Source organism: Triturus cristatus, chromosome 8 (assembly GCF_964204655.1).
Source record: "Triturus cristatus chromosome 8, aTriCri1.1, whole genome shotgun sequence".
Taxonomy (NCBI): Eukaryota; Metazoa; Chordata; class Amphibia; order Caudata; family Salamandridae; genus Triturus; species Triturus cristatus.
Window position 1 is genome coordinate 838,502,179 of NC_140591.1, and position 22,145 is coordinate 838,524,323.

The window sequence follows — 22,145 nt, forward strand, 5'->3', positions numbered from 1 at the left end:
TGGAAGCCTGAAGAATCTGTGAGTGGAGAAGTGGAAGACTAGCCGGTGACATGCAAGGAGAAGAGAGAGATGGAGGTGAAAGACTAGGGATTTAGTTATGTGTGCATGCGCAGTAGGCAGATCTTGCATATGGTGACCTACGGAAAGAGAGAAGAATACGAATTTAAGTGAGGTGGAATATGGATTTACATGTTATGGAAGAAGGGAATTAAATCATCTACTATAGTAGGGCATGGAATCAGGCAGCTTACACCATTAGACGATGGACTGAAGCAAGGAAGTTAGCGATACATGATAAGAAGGGAGCCTTGGTGAGTAAAATGAAAAGGTTTGTTTCATAGTTTAAGAGGTGACTGTCGAAGCTGAATGAGGAACGTTTACTGAGGGTAGTCGGCTATACTGGGAAGAGGAAGCACTCAGCCTTGAAGGCACACATACAGCTGGTGGGTGCAGGTATTGGACACCTATACTATGGAATAGGATCAGACAGAGGTGGGGCAGCAGCAACCTGAATTTCTTTGTCATCAGATCCCTTTCTTCCAGCATTATCTCTAGCTCCATTGTCTCATCAAATAACAAACTGATAGCCAGGAACTGACAACAGGCAGATCTCATTTAATAACACCCTTTTTTTAATTCAACACCTAGTCAAAATGATGAAATTATTTGAGAGAGCACAGAGAAGGCTGCTTCTCCTGCGCAACTTCGGTTCTGTCCTCCACAAGCCATGGTAGCTCACACGCAGTCTACATTTTTCTGTGTGCCTGCACTTAAATGGTCCCTTGTATGGGATCCTAAAACTAATTCTTTGAAACCTGAAACAGTATCATGCAGACTTCAATTTGGTATAACCCCATTGTGTCACAGCAGCCACACAACTGACCAGCATGCCCAATCATATATTGGGATAGGAAGTGCTCCCTATTAGGAACAAGTCACTCCTGAAGCTTCAATTCAGTCAAGATAATTGCTAATTTCACAGAATTACCTAGAATGTTGAGAATGAGTTAATCAATTACATCAAGACAATCTCCTTATATCAGTATCTTCGTTATGGCCAATAGGAAAGGTGCCAGAGAGTGTCCAGGTTACTGAGGAAGCGACTCTAAGCACTTTGTAGCACTTGCTGTGCAGAACATTGTGAAAGTGACTCAACTCCACTGAGTACTTGCATCCTCCAGTTGGTTTGTAACATCTGTATTCTTCTCTGTGTCTGAATCCCAGGATGACTTCCATCCCCTCTACACCCTCCCTTCTCCTGCTAGCATTGCTCTCTTCTTTTGCACTTAATCGATTGATTAGAGACAGTTTACGCCTGGTGCTTAGGGTGTAGTGATATTGGTGGTATTATCCTGCATTACATAGTGGGCACGAGGCTACAGGTGGATGGCAATCAAGGATTTCAGTTGTCTACTTAACTTTCCACTATCCAATAACACGGGATTTGGTTCGAGCAGGTCTGAAGCGGTGCACTGACTGCGTGGTTTGTGGCAAGGATTCACAGACATGAAAGAATAAACCGACATTGCGGTAGCAATAAGTGATAAAGACCTAAAGAGGTGAAGCTCCGTACTAATGGCCAATTCTCAGGTGTGAGTACCAATAAACCAGTCTCACCAGTATTAAAGATTAGGATATCACACTGACCGCATAATTAAAGGAAGTCATGGGTACCCCTTTTTTTGGTACAGAGCAACTCTGTACCAATCCTTCGATGTGCACTGACCTGCCTCAGCCCACCACCGAAACACTGCCATATTAGACCCAGCTTGGAGCTGGGTGGGAATGCTGGTTTCCACCCCCCGATCTCTGGAGGGAGGAGCCCAGCAGCGTTATTTACTCCACCCTAGACATAGTATTGTGGAGGAAATTCCACTGGTGTAAATCAAGGTCTCGGTTTTCTTAATGCCATTAAGAGTGAGGCCTTCTCTTGTTGTAATGCTCCAAGTGATATTCAGATGAGGCACACAGGCCACCAGGACCAACAAGTGCCTTTAATGAATGCTGGGCGTTTGCAGGAGCGGCTGGTGTACACAGGCGAGATGGGCGTCGCCCTGCCACCCTGAGTGATTAAAAAAATTTGAGATCAAACTCTGATCAGCTAGCAATAAAGTTTGCTGGCTGTGCTCGGTGAACAAACGTATGCAAATCCGTTAGTTTTTTTAGGGGGGTGGGGGAGGATGGCCCTTGGTTCTGCTGTACATGCTTTTGGCTAGGCGAAGATTTCTTTGACCTGGAGCCAGAAAGCGGAGCAGTGATGACACGCAAGTGGGCAGGATCTGTGTATGACTGCCAGACTAGCTTTTCATTTGGGCGTTATTTGTATAGCCCAGGGAGGAGTCAGAAGCTCCCCATTAATTCCAATGGCAGGGGGCAGGGCAGTCCGTCTTACAGAATGACGTGGGGTGTGGCAGTAGCCTCTGCCTCTTCCACGAGACCCAGCAGCAACAGTTGCTTATTGGTGTGCTGGGGTCTGAGGGAGGAGTTGTCTAAATCCAGCATTTTTTAGTTCGACTTGTGCGTGCTTCTCATGCTGTGTCTGCACTCTGCAGTCACAGGAAGCCCAGGCTGCCCGGCTTGAGAACGTTCCAGGGTAGGGGATAAATGTTAAGTAAGCGCACTACGGCCACTTTTTTATTGTATCAGTGTTAAATATGTTCAAGAAGACTCCCTGGGGAGCCCCACAGTGAGCAAGGTCTTTATTTAGGAAGGAAGTCTGTCCCGTCTGTTGTATAAAGTATAAATAGTTCATTGTTTTACTGGTTCCATGTTTAAACTGGTTTCGGTTTGACTGAGTTCTGTTGAGCCAAATTGTCGTTTTATAAGTAAATTACACGACACGCGCCTAAAAAAGGTCCACATAAATAACTGCGTCATTCGAAAGGCCCCTAACAAATTGTCCCGATGCGACATCCGGGCTATTGGGGGGGAGGGGGTGAGAGGGGGAGTGTTGGAAAGGGTGGGTGAATGTCTCAGCCAACCAAATGCCCGGAGAACACAGTAGCACGCAGTATAATAAGGGTAGGCGGCAGGCCGCAGAAGAAGATCCAGCACCCAAAGTAATGCGCCACTATGTATTTGGTGTCTGCTATTGTTTTTCAGTTCAGATCATGTGAATAACCATTGTATATTGACATAAGATTTGGGCTAACAGCAACATGGATGACAATATCTTAACATTCTTTTTGGCTGTGAATCGAGCCACATAAATTGGCTGGCGATTTTAGAATGATACCACATCATCCTGTTGGATATTAATACCCCAGTACATGTGTGTTGATAGTTCCAGTACAGGTCATGAATATAATACAAAGATGATCACAGACTAAAAGCATATCAATGATACATTTAGCAATATAGATGAAAGGATTTTTTGGTAAGATATTTATAAGAGTTGAAACTTATAGGACTTTAGATATACTGATATACGATGGTTATTCACATGATTCTGATGTTACCTCCAGATTCCCGAGACCTATACATAGAGGATCGGTTGAAGGTAGAGGTAGACAATTGGTCTGTAATTGGTGAGATGATTTACAATTCACCCCTCTTTTCACGTGTGTAGTGTGGTGTTTTGTCACTGTGTTTCACATACACCTGGCTACTATTCAATGTATATGGGTGGTGAGGATAATTGTGATACCGTAATGTATTTTTATGTTACAGAAATGGAGCAGACTGAAGCTGGCCTTTTGATCGTCCATACAAATAAGTATGGTTTTCTTTCTTTTTACACATTGTTAGCAGAGTGACATTACGTTAGTCCTGAAGAATGCCATGAACCTATGGTCATAAAGGCAGAAACGTGTTGACCTAGTCTGATAGGGAACATCTATAACCCTATCGTTCACACTGTTTTTTAATTCTGTCCATAGGGGAAGCTCATTAAACAATTTTCTCCCCTTATGAGATAGTTTTAACTCACTTTTGATATTACTTTGCACTCTGCCCCTCACTCACTAAAAACATTGGAGTATAAAACACCTCACGCTACTCTCCTGAGGGAGAGTTGCAGCCCACACTGTGCACCTTGCAGGCACAGTGTGCAAGAGGGAACTCAATGATGAAACATGTCACCTTCGGGTGAGTGAGGGTTCTCGTCTTTAAAAAGAAATTGCGCTTTTAAATTAGTATCGTTCACACCCACATTTTCAGTGTAGTTAACATTCCATCCGGTTACTTTTTGTGTGTATAATACTAGTGAAGTAGTACCGTGGATGGATATAATTCCTCCTTTCGGGACCTTTTTGTGAGATTATTTATTGTTTTTTAGTTCGCCATTCATTTTAGTAATTACTGGTATTCTACACACCTCGCTCTCTCCAGAGTCCACCTAGCTATTTAAGTAAAGTATGTATATGCACATTTATTTACATTTGGCAAAATGCTAGATCACACCTGATTATAGCGCAAACTCAACTTTCGACGACTGTGGCTGCAGCTAGTTAAAGCTGCAGCCTGCCACTGCCGACTTTGGAGCAGGCTGCCCGCTGGGGAACCGGGATTGAGCCTCTCTCGGTGTTGGCTCGGTATCCTGTCACTGTGATCAGGACTGACTGTGATTAATTCTGGTGGTCAAAAAAATCAGTCACCTAATCTCCCCGTGCATATTAAATTGTGTTACGTTACGTAACTGGTGCACACATGTAAAAGCGCTCCCAATACTTTCCGGTCGAGTTTGCACTATAATATTAATCTTGAATCTTAAAATCATATATAATGTAGGTGAGAGTGAAGGTCAAAGCGTTGTTCGCAAGCTGCAGAGCATGCCTTTCCTTGTGTTGTGTGGCTTTTCCTCAGGGGTCCATATTGTGAGTAGCTGTTTTTGCGGGGAATAGATGGACTATGGTCAGAGTGGTGAGAAAAAAGTCACAACTTCGCACACCAATTTTACATGGGCTGTCTTCAAACAAACTTTGCTGAAATCGATTTTGAGTATGACTGTGAATATATGTATGTTGTTGGTGCTGGTGGTTAAAGAAAGCTAATAGAACACACTTGCTGCATGCTGATCCTGTTGATCTTGATTTAGATTAGCAGGCCTCTTGTCTCTACTTTCTGCATTCAAAGAAGGGAAAACAGTTTCATTTTCATCATGAAACCGAAACTGTGTGCCTGCGGGACTGAGCCTGAGGCTCTTATCTTTCTCAACATGAATGAATGAATTGAACACTTATAAAGCGCATGGTTACCAAAGGCCTCCCAGCGCTAAGAGATGCACCCAAAACTGCAAGTGTAGAGGAGATCAGGAAAACAAGAGGGTTTTAAGAAGCTTGCAGAATAGAAGATGATTGACCTCAAGACGAATAACATCAGGCTACTGATTCCAGCTTTTAGCAGCAATGACAGAAAAGAGACGGCCCCCACTCCGGTCTCGATTGAATTTGGGAACAATGGCAAGATGTTTCAACTCAGAATGAAGAGGTCTTCTAGGGACATACGGGGAAATGATAGATTGGAGAATCGGAGGAGAGCTAGCTTCCAGTGATTTATGGGCGATACACAAGGCCTTAAATTGAATTATTTTGTCAACTGGCAGCCAGTGCAGTGCCTTAATGTGCGGTTTAGCAGATTCTCTGTTGTGAGCCTGTATAAGAAGTCGTGCCGCACAATTTGACCGTTTTAAGTTTTTTTATTGTTGAACAGGGGGAGCCCAAATAGAGCACATTGGCATAGTCAAGCCTCGATAAAATCAGTGCTTGCACCAACAGTTTCCTAGCATTAAAAGGCAGGAGGGGCAAGATCCTTCTAATCATTTTAAGAATGCCATAAAAGGAGCCTGCTACCCTGAACGCCTGCGTCTTAAAACTCAGGTTATGGTCTAGCCAGACTCCAAGGCTTTTTACTTGGTCTTTGGGGACAGGCATATCTCCCATACATTTAGGCCAGAGAGTGCCGATCTCCAAGCTGGTAGTCTTTCCCAGAAAAATCAGTTCTGTTTTAGCCGCATTCAGCTTAAGGAAGGAGGAGTCCATCCATGCCGAAACTTTTTCCAAACAATTAGCCAAGATGGACTTATTATTGTCTAAAAGATTGAGGGACACAATAAGCTGAGTATCGTCAGCGTACGTGATGATCTTAACCTCGAACGTCTCGACAATCTCAGCCAGCGGACGCATGTAGACATTAAAAAGTGTGGGGCTAAGAGAGGAGCCCTGCGGGACCCCACACTGCAATGGCATCCAATTGGAGGCGGCATTGTTCTCAAATACTAAAAAGGAGCGATCTGAGAGGAAGGACTCAAGCCATTTGTGTAACATACCAGTCACTCCACTCTCTCTAAGTCTTACTAGCAGCAGTTGGTGATTGACCGTGTCGAAGGTTGTGCGGAGATCAAGTAAAATAATCGCAGCGGAGCCTCCGGCATCTAAAATTTTCCTGGACTCCTCAACAACCGCTAGCAGGGCGGTTTCAGTACCCTGCTGGGGCCTAAAGCCCGTTTGAGAGGGATGTAGGCATTGACTTTCTTCCAAAAAGTATATTTTGGCAATTCCATGAAGTAACAAAATAGGTCGATAATTTGCAAGAACTCCGGGATCCAAGGTGGGCTTCTTCAGAAGGGCTCTAACCCTGGCCTGTTTCCAAAGGGAGGGGACAATCCCAGAGGAAAAAGAGCTATTAACTATCTCGAGAATAACAGGAGCGACCGAATCAAATACCTGGTTAAGGATGCGGGGGGTGCCGCATCACTGGGGGAGCCAGATTTCAGGAGATCCAAGTGCAATTTTAAAATTTCCAGGTCCATGGGTGGGATGGAGTCAATGGAGGGGTTTAAAAGAAGGGATTGGTCTCTATTCAGGGGGGATTAGCCCCACCTACTAAAACAGAAAAGGGGGGAAAGGCCAAAAAAATATCTAGAATTTTCTTATGGAAAAAGAGAGCCAATTCATTGCAGCGACCTGAGGCATTTTCAGGGGGTAAGGGAGGCTCAGGAGGTTGCATAAGAGATTTGGTAATTTTAAAAATTTCGCGAGGGGAGTTGGCAGCTGATAACATTTTATTCGCGTAGTAGTCAGATTGGGCAGATCTAATCTCTGCTTTGTAGGCCTTGACGGCATCTCTGTATTTAGTGTTCTCAGAGGTTGAAAAATCCTTTCTCCAGGTTCTTTCATGGCGCTTACAGAGCTGTTTCATCTCCTTAAGTTTAGGGGAGTACCAGGCAGCACCGTGATCAGTTTTTTTAACTAAATGACCAATTTTTAGGAATTAAAGACGTCTCAAGCCATTGATTGATTTTAATATTATCAGATTCAGGGTCATTACTAAGCACAGGTCTCCCAATATCAAGAGTGGACGCCCACTCGTCAATAGAGAGTTTAGCCCAGTTTCGGTTCCAGGAGTTTCCCTTTTCCCTTGGCTGTCCACCCTCCTGTGAAGTCCAAGCAAAAGGGACCATCAGGCTCGCTCACCCCTTCCAGGCCCAGCATTAATGAATTTTATGACTGTCCTCTGTCCTGTGGCTGTTTATGGCTCCAGGCGCCACTGCACCACCAGCCTGATAGCTTGGCCACCTTGGGCAAATTATGCGTCTGATGCGAGAGTCATTGTGAGGGCAGCCGAACCAGAGTAGCGAGGACGAGCAATTCACAAATGAGGCGTTAGGACATCCATAAGAGTGAGAGCGAACAGAAAATAGAAGCGAAGCTTGGGCAACAGGGATATCCAGTGAAGATGCAGATTAGGCGTGAGATTGCTTTCCACTTCTAGATCTGCTAAACAAATACAAAACAAATTAACAATGTGGTTCGGTAGACGTAGCAGCTAGCAGGTTAGAAATGTATTAGAGCAGCAGCTACGAAGTGAGAGTATCAAGATTTTTTTCCCTCTGACCCTCCTTTGAAAATATACTCTTGAGCCAAGCATTACTTTGTTGGCTAAGTGTTTGTTTATCCATTGTAATGGAGATTATTTATGCTGCTTTACTCGACAGTTTCTTGAAAAGGGCATGTGAGAGACCTAGTTCCCACATTGACTCCATGTGCCCATCCTCGTCACAGTCCTTGCTGTAAGTCTCACCACTGAGACAGGTGTCCCATTGAACCCGTTTATATGGTTAGTCTTGCCCACTCCCCCAGAAGGCATAAAACAGCTGAACTACCAATACCTACTGCAGCTTTCTTGCAGTTCCTGGACTCCTAAGAACCCGGGCTGCCACAGGAAGTACATTCTTCCCATGCAAGGATAGCAAGTCACAGGAAGGATGCGTAAATCCAGCTGAGACAAGAGGGATGTATGCAGCCATAGTGTTGCAATCTCCTCGAAGATGTCTTTCGGTGCAGGACTCCGCCAGTATTTCTGTACTCATAGTTACTCACATAAAGCTACAAGTGAAGCCTCACCCGGAGTGTAATGGTGTTCTCTTTCTTCCCCTCCACCTCCCATCGGCCCATATTTCAATCAAATAATGACTAACTCAACATTCCATGTTGCATCGTTCTCTCAAGGCTGAGCAGGGAAACACGAGGAAGACAGTTGTCACTTGTGGAACAGGTGTGGAGTTGAGATATTCTTGACATGTGTTCCCCATGAAAAGCAAAAGCATGTGACGTGTGAGAAAATAGAAGAACATAGACAAGCAATGTGTAATTTCAGAGTGTAGGTTGGAAGTGATGACAGTCTGCATGTGTGAAAAAAGAGGCATAGTGGATAGCCTGTGGTGGTTATACTGAATAAGATGGTACCTATGTTGTTATATGACATCTCTTTATTAATGTAATAACTGCAGTTTCACTATTGCTTTATTAACCTTCTTGCTTTCTCACATTAGCTTGAAAATGCACCATTTGCCCACTCATTTTTCAAAATTTTCGCTGGGGGAGAACCCACGAACCCCCCTTAAGTTGTTCGGACTTGCACGCTGCAGGCGCTCACCACGGTACACTCAAACACAATTTTTACGCCGCACCAATTTCATATGTCACCCGCCGCCACTGGGCGTTTGCTCCTGAAATGCATAACCCAGCATCAGCAACAGACATGCTCTCAATATAGGGAAGGACTGCAAAATTCTGGCCTTCTTTACATGTTACATTGTAATTTCGCTAACAGCTTCCGTGTGGATTGGAATTACATATTGCACAGGAATACAAGACTCTGTGGTCTTCCCCTTGCAGATTTTGCGAGAAAATATCTGGTGAACTCTGCAGGGAAAGTAGAATTGGTCTAACCCAAGTTATTGGTAATTCCAGGTGCAGGATTACTATGGTGGAGTTCCGCATAACTTGCCATAAGGCCATTAATAATCAACGAGATCGAGTATGTATTCAGTTTTTCCTTACAGAAGATTAAGCATGGGGTTTGCGACTGTGACAAGGATCTGGATATTATTTACTTGATGGGACCGCAATTCCCTTACATTTTGGCAAACACAGAGGCATCAGTGAGAGTTTGTTCTGGTCAAAGTAAGGCAATACACTCTCAAGCCTCAAACTTTAAAGGATAACGGTTTGATGTGTAGATCCTATGGAAAAAATAAAACGTTAACTATTAAAAGCACAAAAGCGATACGTGGAAACTCGATAAAACAAGGATGCCCAGCAGCACGGGCAGTTGTGCAAAGCTGATACAAGGCAATATTTCTTTTTCAATAACAAAAAATGCACCAAATACCAGAAAAGGTCTCCTTAACAAAAGCCGTATGACAATCGTGGCGGAGCTGATGACAGCGATAAACAAATATATCAATAAAACAGCTCTAAAATGGGACAGACACTATGCACCCTTTGCAGGCCTACAAGGTGGCAGAAGCCACAGGTTTGAAAAGGCACTCTCCTAACAGCGAAGCACAGAAAATGCAAAAGTAACGCCTTTTTAACCAGACAAATTTGATGCAGAGGGAGGTTTCAAACAGAACCCACAATTACTTGGAACAATAAGAGTCTCAAAGTACCTTCAGAGGCTTGCAATGATGTGCCTACAACTACAATAACTGAGACGTGACACCTCTATTATGCTGTGATTGCATATCCCTAATCTCATTATTCAGATTTTTTTCCATCGTGCCAACTTTTAAACTGTTTGAATTATGTTAGCACCACTTGAGAAAGGTACACCACTACCGTCTCTTATTTTCAACCCAAACCACCATCTGAGTCAAAATCTAGTACACGCACTCATGGCGCCTCCGATGTATATTACCAATTCCTCAGTCTACAAATTCATGAACCATCACAGGGAGAGTCGCGAGTGATTGAGCAGATGATGAATGTATGTACCAACTCATCAGCTAAATCGCATTCCTTACACTCTATGAAGATATAGCGAAGTTGCAGGATGATGCTTTGCCAACCCGGCAAACAATACTAGGTATAGTGCTGCCAACCTCTTGTAAAAAGCCTAACTATCCAGATGTTGTACGTGCAAAGCAGAAACCTGGATCCGAAGTAGTTGGCTTCGGATCCATCTTGTTGGATTAACAATCTCTCGTCTGTAGCTGGAGGCAAAAGAGAAAGTCACCACCCAGGAGAAGGCTTTGTACATATCCTGGCATGGAAGTGGTCTGCGCCTCTGTCCAAGCGGTTGTCATATCCTGCACAACACAAGACTCATGCTCTTCTTAGAAGATCTGACATTTACGGACAGTTCCGCTGACATAAAGGAGCCTCTTTCAAAACAAGCTTCTGCTGTGCCGTGTGAATATATGGAGGGAGTGTAGTGCAATCCGCTCCACCGTGCATGCATTCAGAAACATAGAAATTGAGAAAAATGAAAATGTCTGTTCCCAGCACTATGTCAAAAAGGAAAATGCAGAGATGACCCAGCTCAGAGACAAGGCCCAAGAGGAATCTTTCTGAGATAGACAAAACAAGCATTGGCATAGCCAATGGGTCTCGACTTTGGGACCTTATAAGTGTTTAGCTAGAGATATTGACTTTGCCTATGTTTTTAAGCTGTGCTGTACAGAAGTCTACATCATGCTGAAAGGTATAATAAAGAAGTGTCAGAAGCATTTTTGTTACCTTATATATGACCAAGAAAGCATTATGTGCAACTGAACTACAATATTAAAAATGTATTAACAATAAATAATGTCTTGAGGTTTTTTTTGTCCTTTCAATGCTGGCAACTTCTATCTGCCTGTCGCAGTGGTTGCTTGTTATGTTTTTTTTGTTATGGGGGCATAAATAACAGGGGGGTGAAGGTTGGGAAATAGCACCTGAATAACAGTCAGTGAGAGAGTCAGTTAGTTAGTCAGTCAGTCAGTGAGAGTGAAAGAGTCAATCAGTCAGTCGGTGAGAGAGTGAGAGGGTCAGTCAGTCAGTCGGTGAGAGAGTCAGTCAGTCAGTGAGAGAGTCAGTCAGTGAGAGAGAGTCAGTCAGTGAGAGAGAGTCAGTCAGTGAGAGAGAGAGAGAGTCAGAGTCAGTCAGTCAGTGCGAGAGTCAGTTAGTCAGTGAGAGAGTGAGAGAGAGAGAGAGCGAGAGCGAGAGAGAGAGAGAGAGAGAGAGAGAAAGAGAAAGTCAGTTAGTTAGTCAGTCAGTGAGGGAGTCAGAGAGTCAGTCAGTGAGAGAGATAGTCAGACAATGAGAGAGTCAGAGAGTCAGTCAGTGAGAGAGCGGGTCAGAGAGTCAGTCAGTGAGAGAGTGAGTCAGTCAGTAAGAGAGAGACAGTGAGAGAGTGGAAGACCTGGGCTGGACTCTCTGGGTCACAGAATGGCGCAGCGTTACAAACAAGATACATGGAGCATAACTTAATAATCTCTGTGTGACTTGGAGTCCCATTGTAACTAGCCCCAGCCAAACCAGTAATATTGCTCAAGAACTGAAGAAGAGACAAATACCACTACACCGGGGAAGCAGTATTGTGCTGTCATATACAGTGGGAAAACCAAGGTACATTTAGACACGGGTAGTCCACAAGGAATACAGAGCATAGTCAGAGACAAGTATAACACGAACGACTGAGAGAACCAACAACAGGCAAAACAATGAAGTAGAGGAAGCAAGTATGAACGCAGGTTAAGCGAGAGAGTGGTAACAACCGCCCCTGTTGCCAGACATTCATCCATATTTCAAGAGAACCTTAATAGGGATCCACAGCGGGAGGTGCAATGAAAGAAACACAACTAGAAGGGAACTCACAACTAGATGAGGAATCCTCAAAAGATGAATAAAACACATGATGGGTTGAAAACAATGTAAACATGCGAAAGCCTTGTTAACCCCAAAACATGTGCCTCTTTGAGAGATGTGATGAAATTGGTGTTTATAGACAGTATAGAGGTTACAACTGGTAGAAAAGTGGACCGGCATGGGGGGGGTTGCTTTTCTGTCTTTACTCTCTGTGCCATTTATGAACTGAAAGTAAAGGACACACTGTCGGAATACATTGTCACTTTCAGCAAGCGCAGTCCCTAAAGTGAAACCGGACCGCGCTACAAAGAACAAACAAAGAAGAGTGAGAGAGGTGCAAACATGGAGCGCAGGCTGCTAATTAGTAACCTGATCCATGACGAGGGAGGAATGCAGCTGCCAGCCTGGGCCCTGCTGCTCACTCCCGAGAGCAAAACGCTGTGGGTGTGAACATTTGAAGAAGAGGTGGGACATGCACCCGCCTTTGGCCATTTGCATGCTTTCATTATAGAAAGGCACACGCAAAGGCCAATCAGATGTGTGGGAGGACCCACACAGAGAAGTTTTGAGCCCTCACAATAAGCCTCCCATACAGCAACGCATGTGATCTGCGCTAGGCTCGACCTAAAAAGATTTACTGGCAGAGGGTGTCCTTTTAATCCCTTACCATTTAGAAGAGGAGTAAACAGTTTCAGATGGAAAGGGTTAAGCAACAGGGTGCCTTGCAGCCAAAGTTCGCACACAAACCTCCTAGAAAGAACCAGGGTGAGGACTGAGGTGAGGGAGTCATGGGAAATGAGGGTGCTCTCTTGCCCTTACAGCATAATGTAACTAAGTGTAGGTGCATACAGCCATTTACAGACACTGCAACCAATGGAGGGGTACGGAACTGTAGAATTCCCATAGCACAATGAGACCTCACAAAGCGGTCACCTCATGATTTTATCGAAAGTCATGCTGATGCCTGAAGTTAAAATTAATTCATGAGAGGAAAATGCCTAGGATTTCTTTGAGTGTCAGACAAAGACATTGGTTATCAGGAAGAAGAGAGTTTCCTGAGTGTTCAAAAAAGGAATGATATATTATTGAGTTTGCAAAGAGAAAAATCAACATTAACATGCATCACCACAAGCCTCCTTGAAGTTTGAGAAAAATTAAAAAAATATCAGAAGTACGCCTTCATTGTTAAACTGCTTTACAAAGGCCTAGAGCCCAGATTGGCCCCTCTGGGGATAATGGAAAGATGCAGGACTACTAGACACCAGCGACTGTTGACTGGAATCAGCTCGCTGCTAGCTAAAAGAGACGTTGCCAGATGTTGGAGATCCTCAAACAACCCTCACACACCCTACCCATACCCCCCCCCCCCTCCCCCCACGACCAATCTGCACTTGCTCTTGAGGAATGGGCTTTTCTTGCAGGGCCAAAAAAGAAATCTACAAATGTTCGAGGATCTGCCTCTAAACACCAAAAGCTTTGGGGCCTGTGGCTTTCAATTTATGCAAACAACAAAGTTCAAGACTCATGCATTGTAATTCATCCCCATACTGTAATGGTTGGAGAGGATGGTTACGACGTGGACGAACCTTGCTAACCAGTTGTCTTCTGTGTTGCCCTGATGTTCTACTTTGGATGTATCTTCTTTTTTGTTTACGAAATACGAGAACAATAAAACAACTATTTTAAAAAACTTTACAATGTAAAAATACTACATATTGATTTAAAAAGGGCTCTTTAACCTGGAAGTACTCACTGTTTCAAATCCACGATGAGGGTGATCGGGAAAGCCTCCAGGCATTCCTCCCTTGAATTCGTCCATCAGCAAAAACGGATCCACATTTTTTAGCTGAAAGAAAAACAGAGATATTCATTTTGGTCAATTTGTTTAAAAGGGATAAAGATGTATTTACCTGTAGGATAACAAGGGTACTGGCTACTACAATTTAACCCGTACAGTTTAGAGGAACTGAATAATGAGAGCCATTTTCATGAAATATTACATTTTATCCACTGCCACAATCACTATTGACGAAAATAAAAAGGTTCCAAATTTGCTGTGCAGGTGTTTCATAAAAAATGTAATTCCTTCAACAAAATCAGTGGGGTTGATGCTAATGTATAATTTACTTTTCACATATTCACCGTAGCAAATTATTATTAAAGAATTACTGTCATTACCGCCTATATTATAATTATAAGAGTTCAACATAATTGTAAAATAGATTTTCTATTTGATTCTAATTTTTCTTGCTGTAAGTATTCACCCTTGCTGAAAGGAACCCAAGGCCCTAACCACCAACCAGTAACACTAACTGGTTCTACCCATACAGCCGGACCCACAGGTTTGATTGTTCTCATCTTAGACTAAGGGGCCGATTACAATCTCGTTAGGGAACTCTTCTGACCGAATCGCTTTCGAAATCGTTTCCAAACGATTTGGGTTCTGCGCGTCCGAACGATCGATTACAATGCATATGGATGCTTTCAGATACGATTCGGTTGGACTCCCAGTGACTTCAATGGGAGCCTGTGTTCTGAACGAGAACAAAGGCTCCCGTTGAAGAAAGGGGTGGCTGGGGAAAATCCTGCACCCTGTGGCGGGCACCCATTGGTGCCTGCCACACTGTGCATGGTTGGAAAGGGGGGGGGTCGCTTGGGTACCCCCACAGGACTGATTCAGAAGGCCCCAGTTGAAGGGGGGCCTGCTATGGGCCCCAAAGACCGATTCCGACAGCCGTTTCGTTCAGACCGAATTGGAATGGCTGTCCTAATCAGTCATCGTAATCACTCGCTCGGAAACCGTGTCCATAGCGCTGTATGATTCGGCTCCAAAAGACTCGACCTGTCCGAATGCCTTTTGAAACTGATTCGGACAGCCCGAAGGGTTTCTGGGCATCATAATCGGTCATTGGGAATTGTGTACGATTCGGTCGGAAACAAGGGTTACGCATCTGATTCGGCAAACCCGAATCCGATTTGGAGCCCTTCCGAACTACATCGTGACCGATCCCTGAGTGGAATTTGAATGGACATCCTCACTCAGCCAGGTGAGGTAGCGATGACTAAACCAAGGAAAGCTTCAAAGGATGCTCAATCAAAGCTTGATTTATAAGCCTTCTGGAAACCCAGATCATTACCTATGTTGAAGCCTGCAGAACAGCTGGGCTCCTCCGAGTGGTTGTTAGAGGCCAGGCTCACATTCCAGCTGATAACTTTTGAAGTCAGAAACAACAATCTTCCATCTCTGAAAAGATTTCCTATTCGTAAACATTTTGACTGTCAGGGTGGAAAATATTCACTTTAGATGGGGATATACTAATGTCTGAGTCCTCAAGATTGACAAGAAAATTTCAGTTGAGGAAGAAGAAGGCTGAAGAAATAGAAGAGAATGAGCCAGGAAAACAAATGTTTGCATTCTTGGTCTCAGAAAGGGAATAGAGACCAGGAAGATGAAAGACTTTATTGAAATTAAATCCCTACTTTGCTGGAATGTCTAATCTATTCAAACATTTCCTCATTGAGAGGGATCATCTTTCACTTGGATCTCAACCTATTCCTGGTGTCTCTCCAAAGTCATTGTCCCTCTACCCAACTGCTGCTTTTGGGATGAGATTAGAACAGCTGGAAGACATATGGGCGAAGTGAAACATGAGAATGTCATGCAAATGTTTTTTTCTAGACATCAGCTCTATGCTACAGAAAACCAGGATGACAACTGATGAGGCCACAGCAATTCCCAGGTAGAGGGGAGTACCTCATTCTATAGTATTTCTTTCAAATTTGCACTTAACAGCCAAAAATAGAATTCACATCTACGTCAACCTGAAGGCCACTGCCATTTTTGCTGAACACCTCATGCCAAGCCTGCCTTCCATACCCACCTATATGGAGGTTACATGGCTGTTGCATTTCAACAGCATAGTATTATCCTACTGGGTGCAGCAACTCTTATCGAAATTATAACACTCAATCCAAAACAGTTCTATGTTAGCTTGTGAAAGAGATACAATTACATTTTCTTCTTACTTTTCACCATTAAGCATGCAGTCAAATATTAATCCGACTCAATAGTCTGTAAGAATCAGGCTACAGCCAGCTTCCCCTAGCCACAGGTAACCTACTTATTTCTATATATCCATCTTGATGGGTGTGCTTAATTTGTTATTTTTGATTCGGTCACTTTCCATTGAGAACAGAGGAGAGTGTTCCACAGTGTAAGGTAAGGGGGTTGAGGAAAATGTGTGTTTGGTTAACAGATTCATTACTGTGTTGTGGTAGCATGCTAGTCTGAGATTCTGTTTTGAGCCATTGAACTGTAGCACATTAGATATTTACCTAATGTTGCTGGTGGTGGGTGGGGAGGTCGCACACAGACTGCCTTATAGCCCTACACCACTGAACAGGCCTAAACAATCCTTTTAAACACGCAAGCTCATTTCATATGCATTCAGGCGTAAAGTGCAGGTCTGATGCTCCAGGAGACACACCTAGCCCCCATGGAAAACTGCCCCTGATTGGGTCCTTGGGGTGCCACAGATTTCTGTGAACTACTATCCTTCTTCCAGAAGGACCCTGTGGTATGCTGAGCATGTTCCTAAGCATCAGATAGTAATATAATTCCAGAACGGTAGTGCCCTGTTTCTAGCTTAGAACAGCAGCGGTTTCTGTGCACGGGCGTCGGGGCTCCGCCCCCCTTACATTCACAGAAAAACAAAGCAGTCATAGCATTGGTCAAAATCAGATTTTTAATAAAACAATTTTCCATTTAAGTTTCTAGAATGGGGGCACTGTCTGCCCTACTCACCGACATCAGCAATGTTGCCGTGCTCCACAAAAATGCAGACATGTGACAGCGCTTTCGCTACTTGTTCCCCTGGGCAGGCAGGTATTTGCCGTGCTGACAATCTCTCAGCTCTGAGGCCTGTGAGGTCATCAGCTCAGCAAAGACCTAGCATCAAGGCCCAGTCTCCACCCCCTGATGACATGTAGGTAAAGATGGCCCTGGGCGTTTTAAAAACAAGCACGGTATCGCCAAGCCTCCACGTCAATCAGGGAGTAGAGAGCATTGTCACCCCACCCTCCCCCAACTCGTTACATGGTGTGGTTGGGGCCCCACCCTGTGACGAGTTGGAAAAGGTGTGGCAGGCAGTAGACCAGAAATCGAGTCTGTGCAGACTCGACTTGTTGTGTGTCTGAGACTGCTTTCCGCACAAGCTTGTTCATTGTGGAGTTGAACGCCATTTTAGCAGTAGTACGTGTGTGTCTGTAGTATTCACACAGTCAGACACAAGAATGATTTCCTGCAGTGCTGGCAGCTAGTGAGCAAGACACCATATGTGAAGAAGTCGGCAGGCAGTTCATCAGGTAAGGACCTACAGTTGTGCAATGGGGGAGAGTGTATGCGAAGTGCTAAGTGTGGAGCTCATTTATTCCCCCCCGTTTTATTATCTCCAACCTTTAATTTGTTGACAGGTCCTTCTTTTCATTGACCACCTCATTTCTTCACAAACTGAATAACTCTTTTCCACTACCTTTTAGTCCTGTAATGTTAACGGAGGATCCCTTCTTTATACAAACCTTTCCTTGTCTAAAACACAAACGGGTGCATCCTTTCTTTTAGATAAGATACAACCACCCCGTCTTTTTAGTAACATAGGTTTGCAAAAGACATGTACCAATTTTCTTCCAACTTCCTTTGAATCATTCACACCGTTCTAACCATTCTAACCTGGATTCATTTCAAATGGTTTCATTAATGGAGGCAAGCAATAATGTATTCCCCTCTACAGCAATTGATTTTTTTAAGCTAGTCTGAGATTTCATAATGAAATATACCATGCAATTCTTTTTGCATTAGTAATGAAACTTCTGGCCTCAAGGAAGATGCCTTCGCACTTCGCAGAAGAATTGAAAGTGGAGAATAGATCATTGATCTTCTCTTCTTAACTTTCCTTCTCCTTCCCAACCAGTTTTACTTTTTTCCAACAATTAGATGATCTTAACTCTTCACCAACCCCACTAATAATCAACAATTCAGTGGCACGTTGTGCAGATGTGGAAAGTCCTGGTTTCAGAAAGTCCACATCAGGTTTCTGAAACAGGTAAGATAAAGCCCTTTCAAGCCTTGGTGAAGTTTCCATTTCCATTTGTGAGCCTCTCTCATGGTAACAAGAGAGAAAGGTGAGGGGGAGTCATCAGCATCTGTTTGAAACATTTCAGTGGTCTCTTTTTCTCTTAATGCACCCAAGTCACTTTTAATGTTTAAGTTATCAACTCCCTCAGCTCCCTTTGACAACTTTTTTCTTTAAATCTGTATTTCTCTTTCCTATAACCGCTGTCACTGGAGTTAGCCGAAGCACGAGCTCTCTGAAAGACACAGCTTGACATTTGACCTCAGTCTTTGAAAGTACAGCAAATGTGACGAGATAAGAACAAGATGTACAGGCCTGTCTACAGAAAGGGAGATCTCAGAAGAATAATGGTAAATAAGGTTTTTGCATAGGAGGGAGGAAGTGAACCTTTAAAGCCTAAGCCAGCAAATGAGAAGCAAGAAAACATGAGTTGCAAACCACAAAGCCAATGGCAAGCAACGGGCAAAATGTATTCGCATGTCAACTTTCTGAAACTCTCCAAGATGGCTTTCGCATACCAGAAACCTGCACTATCTGGCAGGCTGCAACCTAAAAAAGGGAGAACAGTTATATTGGCAAAAGCCTCTGAGACATATGATCTTCAATTATTTGTCGACGCTATAAATGGGTTGCAATGGGTGGAAAAAATGCAGTTTGCATGGTAGAAATGGACGCTAAAGGTGTATACACCTATGTTACAGCAAGTTGCATCTGTTCCATGTTTTGCACAAACATTTACCACAGGACTTTACCTGGAAGTAATTGCCTCTGAAAAACACATACTCTTTCTTTTCATTAATTTACATGCGTTTCTACAGGTGTAAACAAGCTCCAAATAACAGACTGAGCTCGGGTAAAATGTTATTTGTTTTAGTCTGTTTATGCAAGTGCAATTTATACACATGAAGAGGTAGGTGCAAACGTATTTTAAGCACACTGGGAGGCACCAAGAATCTTCATAAGAGGCAGTTCTAAGGAGAAATACTCAACCTTTCTAAAAACATGGACAAATTCACAAAAAAAGTCAGAGGAAAAGGAAATCATACAAAAAAAAGAAAAAAGAGGAGAGGCCTTAAGTTAATAGAGGGCTAAGGCTTACTACCGATAAGAATAAAAATGAGAAAAAAGAAAAGGAAAATATAAATGAGAAGGAGACAAGGAAATAGGGAAGATAAAGAAACAAGAAAAAGTATCGAAAAGGAGGTAAAACGTGTAAGGGGATTGCTTCCCTTAAATGAGGAAACACTATGGAAAACAAAAGACAACTACACAAAGGAACCTTCATATTCTCACTTGAAGAATACACATCAGGAAGAGAAAGCAATTGAAGAGGAAACAAATTAAAAAACTGCAGTGAAAAAATGTGAAGTAAAACAAACTGGAGTTAAAACTGTGTACTTTTGAGGTACATTTGCCTTCTCTCAAGAATCAAAAGACGGAGGGAGAAGTTACAGTTCCACTCAACTTCCCTTAAATGAACATGTAAAATCAAAAGGAGTTGGAAGAGTTGTGTTGAGACAGGGGGTGGGGAGGGCATCACCAAAACTTTTGTGACACCCTCAACTCTGTTGTGCCGCCAAAGACATGTCTCCTGTTGGCGTACTTAGACACTGATCGTTACATCATTGGGTCTTTTCCTCCACCAGGAGGGATAGTCTCTTGAATCTGAGATCATATGGGATCCACCATGTGAGGATAAAAAGTTTAAAAATACCTCCTATATTTAGAAAGGACACATCTTATTGAGAAGATCAAAGGTAGTGGTTAGTTAAAAAATGTGAGATGTGAAAAGAGATGTATTAGGTGTCCCTCACATCTATCTCTGGAAGAACCAGGTCAACATGTTTCAGCCAACTTTGCACCCTATAGGTCGGTGGCTTTTGTCAGGACCAGAAGTTTGTTTTATAGGATTCCTTCATGAAGTCAAATTAAATCAAATCAAATGGGACACTTTACCTCCAACTTTTGAAGTTGCATCCCCAGGCTGGAGAGGACGTGTTGTGGAATGCACACTGAAGGACTGAGCTTATCCTCTCTAATGAAAGGAATAATAATACTGCGCCTCTACCCAGACCTATGAAGACCTTCTTAAACAAAAAACAAGAACTGGACAAAGAGTCCCATATGACCAAAAAAGAAGAAAAAAACTTCAAACTTTAGCGGAACAACTGTTGAGGGTCTCACAACAATTTTGGTGTTGCCCTCCCCACCCCATGTCTCAACACAACTCTTCCACTCCTTTTGATTTTACATGTACATTGGTCTTCTGCAGGCCTGCCATGCTATTCTAACCTTGCCCGCATGGATGCCCCACACCAGCCTAAGGAGAGCAACGATGAAGGCACAGGGAGCCAAGAAGCCCTCTCTCTCTCACTGGAAACTAGAGGAGGGCTCCCAAAACTAACCTACAAGTGTAGGTGATCCATATGGAGACAGCACAGCAACAACACTCCCTCCTTATGCCGATGTTTTGCCTGCTTGTTCAACTTTGTGTGACCTGCCATTGTGTCGCTTGTCCGGTTTCCTCTTGCCCCTCTCCGCAAGGCGTGAGCACAGACCCATTTAAAGGTTTAGTGGCCTCAGTGTTAGAAAAGCTGTTCCCACCCCTACCTGACAGTTCCCTGACATTGTCTTGCTGTGCAGAGGTCTGGCCCCTATGACTAGTTGGCTAGCCCGATTTAGAAACTTAAAGATGTCCTGGATGGTTCCTGTGAATATTTTGTGCCTATGGACTCACCACCCAATTTTCCACTCGTAGTTTGTCCCACATGGACGGCAGCCAATGACCCAGTGTTGCTGACATCTTCGGTCACTATATACAATTGTAAAGGTATTGCCCAGCTCTAATTCTAAACTGACAGACGTCCCACACTTCCTGGTCAAATAACTCTTTATCGCGAACACAGAGGCCCTTCATTTTACTATTCTTGTTCTGTATTTTCTTTCCCCGTAGACTGTGATTTTTAAACTCTGTGTACTTGTTCTTAAGATTCCATTTAACTATAGCGAATTACTTTTTGGCAGGAATGCACTCCTCCTTATTATCTGACGTTTATAAACAGTGCACATGAATCGTGAAGATTCACTCATTTGTGGGATTCAGAAAACCCAAAGAATGTGCCTTATCAATCCACACCAGTCGTGGATTCAAGGCTCATTATTGATCCTCGATAATTGGTTACTCCTGTTGATTGCACTGTGGACTTTCTGAAGGGGCAAGTATGGAACAAATGCTCATTTGTACTTTTTTTCATTTTGCTTACCAATAGGAACTCAAGTCCCTGCTTCAGACTCTGCTCGGGGCATCACGGGGCAGGCAGAAGCTACTAGGCCACGGCTGTGGGACTGAGGTTGTTGGCCTCAACTGGTCCGTCCTGCTATGGCTCTACAAACTGGCCCACGCATAGGCCTATCTGTACTTGACTCTCAGTGGTAGCAATGGCAAGCAGTGACTGAAGTCTTAGGGGGCTAATGCGGGGGTCCATAAGAGCAGCATTCAATAACACACCCAGCAGCACAAGAGGATGAAGCCTAGGTTTCTCTTTTGAAAAAGGCACATAATTTACATAAAATACAACACTACACACCACAATAAAGCTGTAGATGCCTGTTACTCTGTGCAAGTCCTATGTGCTTCAAAGTGGGGCCCATTGATAGGAACTCAACTCACTTCTCCTCCACTCTCTAGGCCTGGAATTGTTGGTGGCATATTGGCGCAGTCTCTCAATAAGGTGCAGTGTTCCCCCAGTTCTTAGCACATCGCTCGTCATTCGAGTCCTGGCCTTTCAGCAACTGGGCAGATGTTGTGTCCCAGCAACAGTCAGACCACACTATTCAGAGTTCCCTGCTTTTTCGGAGAGGAATTTTCATTAAAAATGCTTGCACCAAGATATCGGGAAAAAAGTTGACGAAATTTCACAATGCCATATGCCCCATCATGCAT

The 22,145-nt window shown here is 43.6% G+C and overlaps 1 protein-coding gene across 4 annotated transcripts in view; it reads right to left on the bottom strand.

The window, feature by feature from the left end:
- The window catches only part of PIR (pirin), a 515,558-nt gene that overhangs the window by 342,734 nt on the left and 150,679 nt on the right, over positions 1-22,145 (bottom strand). For all 4 annotated transcript variants that reach the window (XM_085622324.1, XM_085622325.1, XM_085622326.1 and 1 more), the window contains one exon: positions 13,825-13,917. In XM_085622324.1, the coding sequence (XP_085478450.1) occupies positions 13,825-13,917 (93 nt within the window). The remainder of the gene's footprint in view (positions 1-13,824; positions 13,918-22,145) is intronic.